The 13,767-nt window shown below is 41.0% G+C and overlaps 1 protein-coding gene across 1 annotated transcript in view; it reads left to right on the top strand.

The window, feature by feature from the left end:
• LOC126266899 (serine protease snake-like) overlaps nt 1–13,767 on the top strand; it is a 246,321-nt gene that overhangs the window by 209,295 nt on the left and 23,259 nt on the right. The window contains exon 5 of the mRNA XM_049971567.1: nt 1,078–1,184. Within this exon, the coding sequence (XP_049827524.1) occupies nt 1,078–1,184 (107 nt within the window). The remainder of the gene's footprint in view (nt 1–1,077; nt 1,185–13,767) is intronic.

The raw sequence follows: 13,767 nt of genomic DNA on the forward strand, positions 1-13,767 counted from the left end.
CAACATTTTAAATAAAATATTTCTAAACAAAACTTGTTATTCTCTCATAACTTGAGAACAGAACAATACAACTGAGCTATATGAAAATTAAACTAAATAACTTTTGGCTATTTGAAAATTATGTGTAATCCCTACTATACTGAAATTGTAATGTTGTGATTTATCTTCAAATAACATATTTGTAACCAAATTATCTACATTGTTACTCTCAGTATAACAAGGGCTAAGTACTGAACAAAAAGTTTCAATCTGAAACATTTTAAATAAAGTTTTTTATAATTTTGGAAGTTCATACAGGACTCATTTCATATTAAATACATATTGTAATGGAAAACTACAGTACTGAACAGACAGATATGTCTCTCTTCTTATTTATAAGTTCCTCTTCTGTTCCAAAATAAATTATGAGATGATGGACTTTTTTTAGTAAATGCAGCATACAGATTTCACTCCACAATGACCCAAAAGAAGTGCTTCAGTTAGATACAATACATGCTGAATGAATGCAGTGACTGCCCTGAGCCACTTTTATGTGGCTATGTGTATTGCATCTTATGTAGATTAGTTTGTATCATGAAATGTCCCAGAGATTAGGTGGAAATGACCATTGTAATAACATTAGAAAAAATGGGAGCTCACAAGGAAAGATTTAACTTTATTTTTTCCACATGGTATTTGAGAGTGAGAAGGCCAAAAAATAGTATGCAAGTTGTTCTGTGCACCCTCTGCCAAGCACATAAGTGCGAATAGCAGAGTAGTCATGTAAATGTTAATGTAGATAAGTAGCTGAAATAGTTTGTTTCCAGTTTGTTTAGATTCTAACTGTGTTTTAGTTTGGAAAATTTTTTGTCATTTACTTTATATGAAGTACACTTTTTTTTTGTTCTTACCATAATGTGAATTCCAGAATCAGAACACAAGCAGGTCATAGATAAAGGTAACTGCTCGCCTCTGGTACAGATTAGAAAACTTTCCATAAACTAGCAATCATTTGCAGAGAGTGGCTGCTCTCCATATTTTCTGTTTATTTTTGTTACTACTTACCTACTTACGTGTGATAAAAATGTGTTTTAACAGGCTGCTATTGGTTATCAAAATGATGGTACACTGGCTTGGAACTGTGGGGGATCACTAATTAGTGAATATTATGTTCTCACTGCAGCCCACTGCACACACTCTGGAAAGTGAGTAAACATTTAGCACTTAATATTTAGTTTTGTTTCTGATAACTATTATTGTTGTTCTGCATGTTAGTGAAAGACACAATGGAATGGATGAAAAGTGTTATTATGTTCAAAGCCTGTTAGTGTTGGTTATAAATTTAATAAACTTAAACACAATGTCATTAGATACAAAAAAACAGTACGTAATTGCCAATGAACTGTGAATACAAAAGTGGAATTACAATAAGTAGTCAAAATAGAAATTAATTGTCTGCACTGAAAGTGCCTGATCTTAATAATAACCATCAAAATTGAAAGACACACTTTATACACTGTTCATGGAATGACTGTCACAATCCATGCATGCCTCTCAGCTAGTCAAGTTAGATTTCAACATAGCCAACAGCACCAGCAAACTTCCAAAGGCATTAGTGTCATGCCTCACATATAAACGCACACCCACAACCAGTAGGCATGTCACGTTTTAAATTTGGATGCTTCTAAGCATCTTTATTAATCTTGACATGAATGTAGTGAATGACAATAACAGGTGTAAAAGTATTACACAAATACAGCTACTAGTGACATGCACATATGTTACACATTTGAATTTAAGACGAGTGTTTCTCATTCAAGTGTGCATCCATAGCTAGTGGGTGCATCAAATTAAATGGGGCACCACAGCATCTTATTTAATATGATGAGCCCATTGGTCATGGACACACACTTGAGCATGAAATGCTCATCTTATGTTCAAAGATATAATACGTACACATAACACTAGTATCTGTATTTGTGTAATACTTGTACATTTGTTATTGTCATTCACTATATTGATGTTGAGCATTCACCATATTGATGTCAATATTAATAAAGTTGCATAGGCACACCCACATATAAAATGTGACACACCTACTGATTGTGCTCTCAGGAGCTCAGCATTCATTTATTGGGTATGTGCTTAGTGACCTCAGAGTTCCTGAGTGGGGCTGGTAAATGCCACCAGTCCACTTTCACCATAAGCTCTGGGCATGCTTCAGCGACCACTGTGTGGCGCAGTGGTGGAACATTGTTGTCACAGGGAACGGGGTTCTTGGCTTGGCAGTTAGGATTGTGAGGATGATAACAACCTCTATAAACAAAATTCCTCAATCTCAAGGTCATGCTGTGCGCTGGTGAGATGCATGTCTGTTGAAGTGGAATAGTTGTTAGTGGGTAGCCTCTGGGGAACCTGCTGCACCTCAGTTTATAAGGCTTTCTCATGCATGCACGGTCTGTCTGAGTGAACTCTTGCTTCCCTAGCTGCTCATGGGGCTGACATGGACCCTTCATAATTTTTCATTCCTCCTTCCAGCAAAAAGGGTGGGCAGCTGGAAAGGTACCAACACCCAGTCTAAAAAGAGGGCTTACCAATCCTCTTGATTCAGTCACTAGTAACAGAATTCATAGTGTTTGTCAGAATATGTTTCTTACAGTTAAAAGAAAAGAGGATAATTTCACAAAAATTTCTCCATTTTACATACATAGAGAGCATTACTGGAACCTTAAAATCTGTTAAGCACATGTACAGTAGGACTCTGTTGGCTGAAATACCTAGCTCCCAACAAGTAAAGAACCTTCAAAAGCCCAATGCCTCACTGAATTGCACAACACCTTGAACTACAGCAAAGGTGTTGTGACTTGCAGGGATCTAGTTAACATTTACCAAGAAGAAATGAAAGTTTAGTTGTCCCAGGAAGGCATTATCAACATGCAAAATGGTATGAAAAGGGTGGATGGTGATCTTGTCAAATCAGACTAGTTTATGCTTGCTTTTAACAGTATGAAACTTGCAGAGAATGTCAAGGCAGGTTTCCTATACCTAAGTGTATGACCTTATTTCCCAAAATGCAGTGTTTTAAATGCCAGCACTATGGGCACACTATTCTTGTTTGTAAAGGAGAAGCTACTTGTTGCAAATGTGATAAAGCCGCCAATGACACTGTCAACTGCTCTGGGGATCACCCTGTCTGGAGTAGGGACTGCAGTGTTGTGCTTGAAGAATGGAAGATCCAGGAGATCAAAACAATAAAGCACATCCTGTATGGTGAAGCCAAAAAGCTATGCAAGTACATACAGCCAACCACATTTGTTGCCTCTTTTGTTTCCATTCTCAAACAGCCAGTCCAGAAAACTTATGCTGCTACACAAACAGGAGTTGTGTCAGAGCTAGTACCTATGATTGTCAATGTACTTGCACTGATGTAGTTCATTTGAAGCCTGGCCCTTGCCATAGAATTTGAGAAAAGGCTACAATTGTTACATCATGGAACTACCTGTCCCTCCAAAGATCAAGCATTGTCCACTGCTCAGCACTGCCACTGCCAGTACCACATCCAAAGTTGTGGTTCAAAAGCTGCCCCAGACAAAAAATTGAAGTCAAAGGTGAAGGATCACGTACTGATTGAGACAGGAAGTACACAGTCCGATGATTTCAATGTCATCCTACCTAATGTCTCTTTCAAATATTCTTCAGAGGTGATGGACATTGATTTTTGTCTGTGACAATCATCTCGAGCCAAGACTGAGCCTCCACCCATTGTGGGCTCCCCTCCCTGGCAGAAAGTCAGGGTAGAAGTGCTACCCCAGTGATAGAAGGCTCCCATCCTACAGTGGAACATTAACAGGTTCCTGGCACAGGAATGCCACCTGTGCTTGCATTTGCGGAAAACACGTTTTAATGCACCTTATGCCCCTGTACTGCAGGGATATCACAGGGATGACCTAACTGTGGAATGTGCCAACGAAGGGATTACTGTGTTTGTGCATAATGTACACCACTCCTCTGTTCTCCACCTGGTTACTGACCTGCAAGCCATCGCAGTTGAGATTCATGTGTGTCAGAGGTTCACTGTTTGCTCACTGTATCTACCTCCACAAGATGTAATGGACTTTGAGGATCTCACAAGTCTTAGGGAACAACTCCCCCAGCCATTTCTCTTACTGGGAGACTTCAATGCCCATCGTATTTTGTGGGGCTTGACCTCTACTTGTCCCAGAGGTCAGGTTCTGGAGGGCCTCATGTGATGTGCATCCTCAACACAAGTACTCCCATCCATTTTTGTGCTGCTACTGGGTCATTCTCAGCCATTAACTTCACTTTCTGCTCTCCAGCTGTGCTGGCATAAGCTGTCACCAGCACTCCAGGTGGCAAAGAAGCTGTGAAAAGATTGATAGCAGACACCGGAGCAAGCGAGCCTATCAGCAGAGGGGCCAAAGACAGCCTCGCAAGAAATGGCCACCAATGCCCTTGTGGCCACCAGTATTTATATCGCTCTGCAGACTAGAAGGCCAGTCAGTCGTCCAGTGAGTCAACGAGCCTAGTCATTAGTTGCAGCCCAGTGGGAGTCGCTGTCACAGTTAGCTCAGCCTCTAGCTCAGAGTCAGTGGTGACCAGAGTAGTGCACATAGCGGGACTTGTACTTCACCAGCAGTGAGGCTAATGTGGACTATTACAGAACAACTTGTACTACATGGGCTAGCTTAAGATAAGAAACTTCTTGTTCTGTTTAATAAAGAACCCTATAAATATATGCATGAAGCTGTGTTATAGAAAAAGTAAATTGGCCACCAAACATCATTCTCTCCTTACTTCCCATGGTACAAGCCTACAGTGACGAGACGACACAAAACCAACCCTCATAGACACTGTTTAGTAGGAAGTTAATGATGAACTTCAGGAGGACTTCTGTAAATGTAGTCATCTACCAACAGCAGCAGTCCTGAAACAGCGGTGTCTCCTACAAGTGCCTGGAGACAGCGCTCAGAAGCTGTTTCACAGAGGAAGACCACACTGCAGTTCCTTCTCTAAATCCTTGCACAAACGAAAAAATGGCTGACATCGAAATAAGTGTCCAAGGAATAGAAAAGCAACTGGAATCACTCAACAGAGGAAAGTCCACTGGACCTGACGGGATACCAATTCGATTCTACACACAGTACGCGAAAGAACTTACCCCCTTCTAACAGCCATGTACCGCAAGTCTCTAGAGGAACGGAAGGTTCCAAATGATTGGAAAAGAGCACAGGTAGTCCCAGTCTTCAAGAAGGGTCGTCGAGCAGATGCGCAAAACTATAGACCTATATCTCTGATGTCGATCTGTTGTAGAATTTTAGAACATGTTTTTTGCTCGAGTATCATGTCGTTTTTGGGAACCCAGAATCTACTCTGTAGGAATCAACATGGATTCCGGAAACAGCGATCGTGTGAGACCCAACTCGCTTTATTTGTTCATGAGACCCAAAAAATATAAGATACAGGCTCCCAGGTAGATGCTATTTTTCTTGACTTCCGGAAGGCGTTCGATACAGTTCCGCACTGTCGCCTGATAAACAAAGTAAGAGCCTACTGAATATCAGACCAGCTGTGTGGCTGGATTGAAGAGTTTTTAGCAAACAGAACACAGTATGTTGTTATCAATGGAGAGACTTCTACAGACATTAAAGTAACCTCTGGCGTGCCACAGGGAGTGTTATGGGACCATTGCTTTTCACAATATATATAAATGACCTAGTAGATAGTGTCAGAAGTTACATGCGGCTTTTCACGGAAGATGCTGTAGTATACAGAGAAGTTGCAGCATTAGAAAATTGTAGCGAAATGCAGGAAGATCTGCAGCGGATAGGCACTTGGTGCAGGGAGTGGCAACTGACCCTTAACATAGACAAATGTAATGTATTGCAAATACTTAGAAAGAAGGATCCTTTATTGTATGATTACATGATAGCGGAACAAACACTGGTAGCAGTTACTTCTGTAAAATATCTGGGAGTATGCGTGCGGAATGATTTGAAGTGGAATGATCATATAAAATTAACTGTTGGTAAGGCGGGTACCAGGTTGAGATTCATTGGGAGAGTCCTTAGAAAACGTAGTCCATCAACAAAGGAGGTGGATTACAAAGCACTCATTCGACCTATACTTGAGTATTGCTCATCAGTGTGGGATCCGTACCAGATCGAGTTGACGGAGGAGATAGAGAAGATCCAAAGAAGAGCGGCCCATTTCGTCACAGGGTTATTTGGTAACCGTGATAGCGTTACGGAGATGTTTAACAAATTCAAGTGGAACATTCTGCAAGAGAGGCGCTCTGCATCGTGGTGTAGCTTGCTTGTCAGGTTTCGAGAGGGTGCGTTTCTGGATGAGGTATAGAATATATTGCTTCCCCCTACTTATACCTCCCGAGGAGATCACGAATGTAAAATTTGAGAGATTAGAGCACGCACAGAGGCTTTCAGACAGTCGTTCTTCCCGCGAACCATACAGGGGGTAATGACCGTGGCACGTAAAGTGCCCTCCGCCATACACCTATGGGTGGCTTGCGGAGTGTAAATGTAGATGTAGAAGCCGGCAAAGAATTTTGCACAAACCACTGCCAATGCCAGCCTGAATCTGTATAATGTGACTGTAGAGAGGGGAAAGCTGAACTTCAGATCCAACAGTTCTGAGTTCACAACTATCCTTTCTCCATGTGAAAGCTGGAATCGGTGCTGTCTGAGATTCATGATACTGCACCCAGTCACAAGCAAATCCAGTATGGCATGCTTTCTGGCAGTATCAAAGGATATCCTCCCCCAATGTTTTAATCTTGTAAGGCAGACAGGTACCTTCCCCACTCATGGAGAGAGGCAATTTTGATACCTTTCCTTAAACCATGAAAGGACCGCACATCTCCCAGTAGTTATTGGAGTATCTCAACGAGCTGTATAGGAAAGGCCATGGAGCAAAAGGTTAACCATGGTCTAGTCTGATTGTTAAAGACCAGGCAACTTCTTAGCCACTATCTGTGTGTATTCTGGAGATTTTGGTCCACTGTTGACAACCTGTCTCTGCTAGGTGTGGCTGTACAGCAGCCTTTCCTACGTAAACATCATTGCATCAGCATATTCTTTGACATCAGTAAGGCATGTGGTACTACTTGGAGAGACAGTACTGTCACACAACTGTATCAGTGGAACTTCAGTGACCTCCTCTCCATTTTTATACAGTCTTTCCTGTCTCAGCAGATTTTTAGGATCAGAGTTGTTGACAGGCTGTCAGATGGTTTTGAGCACAAGAATGGTGTCCCTCAGGTCTATGTTTTAAGTGTTAACCTCTGTGCGATAGCCATAAGTGGTATCACATCTACAGTGTGGAGTCCTGTACAGTGCTCCTTTTTTGTGGATGATTTTGCTGTCTCCTTTGCATCCTCCAATGTTGCAACAGCAAGCCATGAGTTGCAACTTACAGTATGGAGGTTGGAGGAGTGGGCTGCAAAGATGGATTTTGGGTTTTCTGCAGATAAGGGTCTTTGTGTTCATCCTTATCATTCTTGTCATATTTTTAATTTACCTGCCTTGCATATGAGGACACCATTCCACATGTTAGAGACTCTGTGAGATTTTTAGGCCTCTTTTTTTACTTCAAATTATCATGGTTTCCACGTCCTGTGAGACCTGAAAGCCAGAGCCGTGAGGGCAGTCAACATCATAAAGTGCCTTAGCCTCAGGTCTTTGGGAGCAGACAGGCTCATCTGCTCCAGATTTATAGGGTTTTTGTGTGTACACAGTTAGACTATGGGCGCATGGTGTATGGACTGGTGATGCCTTCTTATTTCAAGATCATTGATGCTGTCTGTCCACGGGTGCATTTAGGACCAGCACCATACCCAGTCTCTGTGCTGAGGCTGGTGAACCATCACTTACGATATGACAGCAACTCCTCATGGTGTGCCAGGCACACAAGTTCCTGGCAGCACTGAATTCACCCGCATACCATGCTGTTACTTTTCCACCTCTGGAACACCTTTTCTCCCATTTTCCACAAACAACAAAGCCATTTGCGACCCTTGTGTGGCATTTGCTGGAGTCACTTGAAGTGCAGCATGTCCAACCTTAAATCCAGGGTTTTAACCATCTGCCACCACAGTTACTGTAGAGAACACAAGTCATTTTAGATTTACTGGAGTACAAGAGAGATTGCACTGCTGCTTCTTTTTTTAATGCAGTATTTTCTGATGTTTTATATGAGTACCATAACTATGTAGCTATCTTTATGGGTGGGTCTAAATAGGGGACTCTGTTGGTTGCTCAATTGTTTTCCCATATCACATCCTCCAGATTCAACCGCCTCAAGAATTTTGATGTAGAATTATATGTGATCTTTCAGGCACTGGAGCCTATGAGACATTCTTTGTTTTGTGGTTGGCAGGAGAGCCAACATGGTGTTAACTAGAGGAAGCCGAAAGGCACGCGTATTAGCTCACACAGGCTGGCGTGAGGTCTGGAACAGGACAAAGAAATTAGAATTTAGAAAAACGGATGTAGCTGGTGGAATACTTAACTTAAATCCATTAATGACGAATGTCGCTCTTGACGGTACATAGTTCACAATATCAATAGTAACTGATAATGGCGCCTTGCTAGGTCGTAGCAAATAACGTAGCTGAAGGCAATGCTAAACTATCTTCTCGGCAAATGAGAATGTAAGTAGGCAGTGAACCATCGCTAGCAAAGTCTGCTGCACAACTGGGCAAGAGCTAGGAAGTCTCTCCAGACCTGCCGTGTGGCGGCACTCGGTCTGCAATCACTGATAGTAGCGACACGCGGGTCCGACGTATACTACCGGACTGCGGCCGATTTAAAGGCTACCACCTAGCAAGTGTGGTGTCTGGCAGTGACACCACACTTTGAATGCTAAATTTCTTGCCTATTTCGATTCTCTGAGTGCCATTCACTCTCTACAAGTTTGTACCCAGCAGATAAACTAGTCCAGAATATACAGGATGCCTTCCTCCAACTACAATGACTTGGGAGGGATGTATGTTTCTGTGGGGTACCAAGGTACATGAGTATTGTGGGGAACAAAAGGGCAGATCTAGCAGCCAAATAGGCTTGTCATGCTCCTCAGTTTATTTCAGCGTGCCATCCCCCTGCAAACTATAGCCTCACTGTTGGCATACAGAGTCTTGTGTCGTTAGGAGGATGAGTGCTGAAAGTGACAGACAGTAAATTCCATCTATTGAAGTCCACAATGCAGCCATGACATGCCTCCTAGCCATGTCAACAGGGCGTGGTCTTCCTTACCCATCCTTCCATAGGCTATAGTCATATGATGCAGAGCTTCTTCCTCCAGCAAGACTACCCTCCAATGTGTGGTGCTTGTGGGGTACATATCACTGTGTGCCACATTTTATAGGAGTGTGTTTTATTTTCCTATAAGCGGGCTGCAACAGATTTTCTGATGGAACTGCCTTCTATTCTCAGTAAAGTTCAAATGTATGTGATCTGAGCATTAAAGTTTGTGAATTCTGTAATATTTTTCCCAAGGTTTTAGGGCATTTTTTGAGTTGTCAGGCAGTGATGTTTCCCAGTGCCATTCTTTTAGCTCATTTGTCATATTACTTGTGTTTTAATCTCACATATAGCTAGATAGACATGAAGCCCACACCTACTGCAGTAGTATTCCAACTAGCTCTGCAGATGATGAAGAAACTGATGAAATGTATGATGAGATAAAAGAAATTATTCAGGTAGTGAAGGGAGATGAAAATTTAATAGTCATGGGTGACTGGAATTCGACAGTAGGAAAAGGAAGAGAAGGAAACGTAGTAGGTGAATATGGATTGGGGCTAAGAAATGAAAGAGGAAACAGCCTGGTAGAATTTTGCACAGAGCATAACTTAATCATAGCTAACACTTGATTCAAGAATCATGAAAGAAGGTTGTATACATGGAAGAACCCTGGAGATACTAAAAGATTTCAGATAGATTATATAATGGTAAGACAGAGGTTTAGGCACCAGATTTTAAATTGTAAGACATTCCCAGGGGCAGATGTGGACTCTGACCACAATCTGTTGGTTATGAACTGTAGACTAAAACTGAAGAAACTGCAAAAAGGTGGGAATTTAAGGAGATGGGACCTGGATAAACTAAAAGAAGCAGAGGTTGTACAGAGTTTCAGGGAGAGCATAAAGGAACAATTGACAGGAATGGGGGAAAGAGATACAGTAGAAGAAGAATGGGTGGCTTTGAGAAATGAAATTGTGAAGGCAGCAGAGGATCAAGTAGGTAAAAAGACAAGGGCTAGTAGAAACATTTGGGTAACAGAAGCGATACTGAATTTAATTGAAGAAAGGAGAAAATACAAAAATGCAGTAAGTGAAGCAGCAAAAAAGGAATACAAACGTCTTAAAAATGAGATCGACAGGAAGTGCAAAATGGCTAAGCAGGGATGGCTAAAGGACAAATGTAAGGATGTAGAGGATTATCTCACAAGGGGTAAGATAGATACTGCCTACAGGAAAATTAAAGAGACCTTTGGAGAAAAGAGAACCACTTACATGAATATCAAGAGCTCAGTTGGAAACCCAGTTCTAAGCAAAGAAGGGAAAGCAGAAAGGTGGAAGGAGTATACAGAGGGTCTATACAGGGGCGATGTTCTTGAGAACAATATTATGGAAACGGAAGAGGTGGTAGATAAAGATGAAATGGGAGATATGATACTCCGTGAAGAGTTTGACGGAGCACTGAAAGACCTGAGTCGAAACAAGGCCCCCGGAGTAGACAACATTCCATTAGAACTACTGACGGCCTTGGCAGAGCCAGGCCTAACAAAACTCTACCATCTGGTGAGCAAGATGTATTAGACAGGTGAAATACCCTCAGACTTCAAGAAGAATATAATAATTCCAATCCCAAAGAAAGCAGGTGTTGACAGATGTGAAAATTATCGAACTATCAGTTTAATAAGTCACAGCTGCAAAAGAGTAATGCAAATTCTTTACAGACAAATGGAAAAACTGGTAGAAGCTGACCTCAGGGAAGATCAGTTTGGATTCCATAGAAATGTTTGAACACGTGAGACAATACTGACACTATGACTTATCTTAGAAGAAAGATTAAGGAAAGGCAAACCTATGTTTCTAGCATTTATAGACTTAGAGAAAGCTTTTGACAATGTTGACTGGAATACTCTCTTCCAAATTCTGAAGGTGGCAGGGGTAAAATACAGGGAGTGAAAGGCTATTTACAATTTGTACAGAAACCAGATGCCAGTTATAAGGGTTAGGGACATGAAAGGGAAGCAGTGGTTGGGAAGGGAGTGAGACAGGGTTGTAGCCTCTCCCCGATGCTATTCAATCTGTATATTGAGCAAGCAGTAAAGGAAACAAAAGAAAAGTTCGGAGTAGATATTAAAATCCATGGAGAAGAAATAAAAACTTTGAGGTTTGCCGATGACATTGTAATTCTGTCAGAGACAGCAAAGGACTTGGAAGAGCAGTTGAACGGAATGGACAGTGTCTTGAAAGGAGGGTATAAGATGAACATCAGCAAAAGCAGAAAGAGGATAATGGAATGTAGTCGAATTAAATCGGGTGATGTTGAGGGAATTAGATTAGCAAATGAGATACTTAAAGTAGTAAAGGAGTTTTGCTATTTGGGGAGCAAAATAACTGATGATGGTCGAAGTAGAGAGGATATAACATGTAGACTGGCAATTGCAAGGAAAGTGTTTCTGAAGAAGAGAAATTTGTTAACATCGAGTATAGATTTAAGTGTCAGGAAGTCATTTCTGAAAGTATTTGTATGGAGTGTAGCCATGTATGGAAGTGAAATGTGGATGATAAATAGCTTAGACAAGAAGAGAATAGAAGCCTTCAAAATGTGGTGCTACAGAAGAATGCTCAAGATTAGATGGGTAGATCACATAACTAATGAGGAGGTATGGAACAGAATTGGGGAGAAGAGGAGTTTGTGGCATAACTTGACTAGAAGAAGGGATCTGTTGGTAGGACATGTTCTGAGGCATCAAGGGTCACCAATTTGGTACTGGAGGGTAAAAATCATAGAGGGAGACCAAGAGATGAATACACTAAGCAGATTCAGAAGGATGTAGACTGCAGTAGGTACTGGGAGATGAAGAAGCTTACACAGGATAGAGTAGCATGGAGAGCTGCATCAAACCAGTCTCAGGACTGAAGACCACAACAATAGCTACTTTTACTCTTTCATCATTGTTTTAGCACATATGACATAGACTGATTGTGTGGTCAATTTGAGTGCATGAATGTGCGGCAGTTTGAGAGATTTTATCCACATTCATTTGTTTTAATGACTATAAGGGCTCTGAGAACCTCGCTGTGAAACACCCGTAAGCTCAATATGAGTTATGACACTAGTACCATCAGAAGTTTGCTGGTGCTGTTGGCTATGTTGACACCCAGTTTGATTTTGACTTGCTAAGAGGCACGTGTGGATTGTGATAGTCATATTGCAAACAGTTTGCCGGCTGCTGTGGCCAAGAAGGTGCTTCAGTCTGGAACTGCACTGCTGCTACGGTCGCAGGTTCGAATCCTGCCTCTGTAATGGATGTGTGTGATATCCTTAGGTTAGTTAGGTTTAAGTAGTTGTAAGTCTAGGGGACTGATGACCTCAGATGTTAAGTCTCTTAGTGCTTAGAGCCATCTGAACCACCTGCAAACATTTTCTAAAGCTTGTATTGCCATGTTGATGTTTATTATTAAGATCAGGCAGTTTCAGTGCAGATATGTTTGAATTCAAATATTCAAATAACGGATTTCTGTTATATTTGAAATATTTACTTTAATTCCACTTTTATATCACTGTTCATTGACAACTACGCACTTTTGTGTGTGTGTGTGTGTGTGTGTGTGTGTGTGTGTGTGTGTGTGTGTGTGTGTGTGTGTGTCCTCATTAGGGCCTGCTTGGAAGTGAACCAGTTGGTTTGAAACTAGTTGCCAAACATATGTACTGCAGCTGTTGACAGATTCATTAATAAAAGCCTCATGAAACACTAAAAAATTTTGCTGGTTCCCTGTCAACAAAATGTTGAAACTAAAAAAAAATCTTTTTGGAAGATAAGAAATGAAGATAGATAATGACTCACCTAAATATGAATTATGAGTAATCACATAGAAACACAAATTAACAAACCATTGCCCCAGCTTCGATTCTTCTTCATTATAGGAACACACACCACTTCTTCCACTCCACCCTCCTGAAACAAATCTCACTCTTGCTATCACTTTTACTGTTTGTCAGAACGCATCTCTGCAAAATATCATACATTTTAGTGTTTAATAATAAATATCATTCATTTACACATTATGCTTATTTTCCAGAGAATTTTTATGTTATTTAATTATTTTGCCCTAAATTTTGTGTTAAGTTAAAAATTAGTTTTATTCAGTTGCATTACTGTGCATATGTTGCCAAATGTGCCTGCATTAGCACTTCAGCTTGTGGTCTCCATCACTGTCTAAATCTTGCACCTCTCTCCAACATGCAGCACAGACATGACTGTTTTTGGGTTTAGGTTCTGAAAAGATGTGAACAAAACAAGACCACAGGAGGACATCAACGAAAATAAGGTTTAAAAGAGAATTGCAATAGAGCATGAGTTATACTTCAAATTACTTTAGTTTCACTCCATAAGTATGGTGTGAAAATTCCTGGCAGAATGTAAATAATTTATGACTAAAGGGAACAAATCACTGAATAGTAAAACCCAATAATCATGGCTGCCCCACTGTAACTGGTTACTGTGTTCCCACTGAAAGAA

This window comes from Schistocerca gregaria, chromosome 4 (genome assembly GCF_023897955.1).
Source record: "Schistocerca gregaria isolate iqSchGreg1 chromosome 4, iqSchGreg1.2, whole genome shotgun sequence".
Taxonomy (NCBI): Eukaryota; Metazoa; Arthropoda; class Insecta; order Orthoptera; family Acrididae; genus Schistocerca; species Schistocerca gregaria.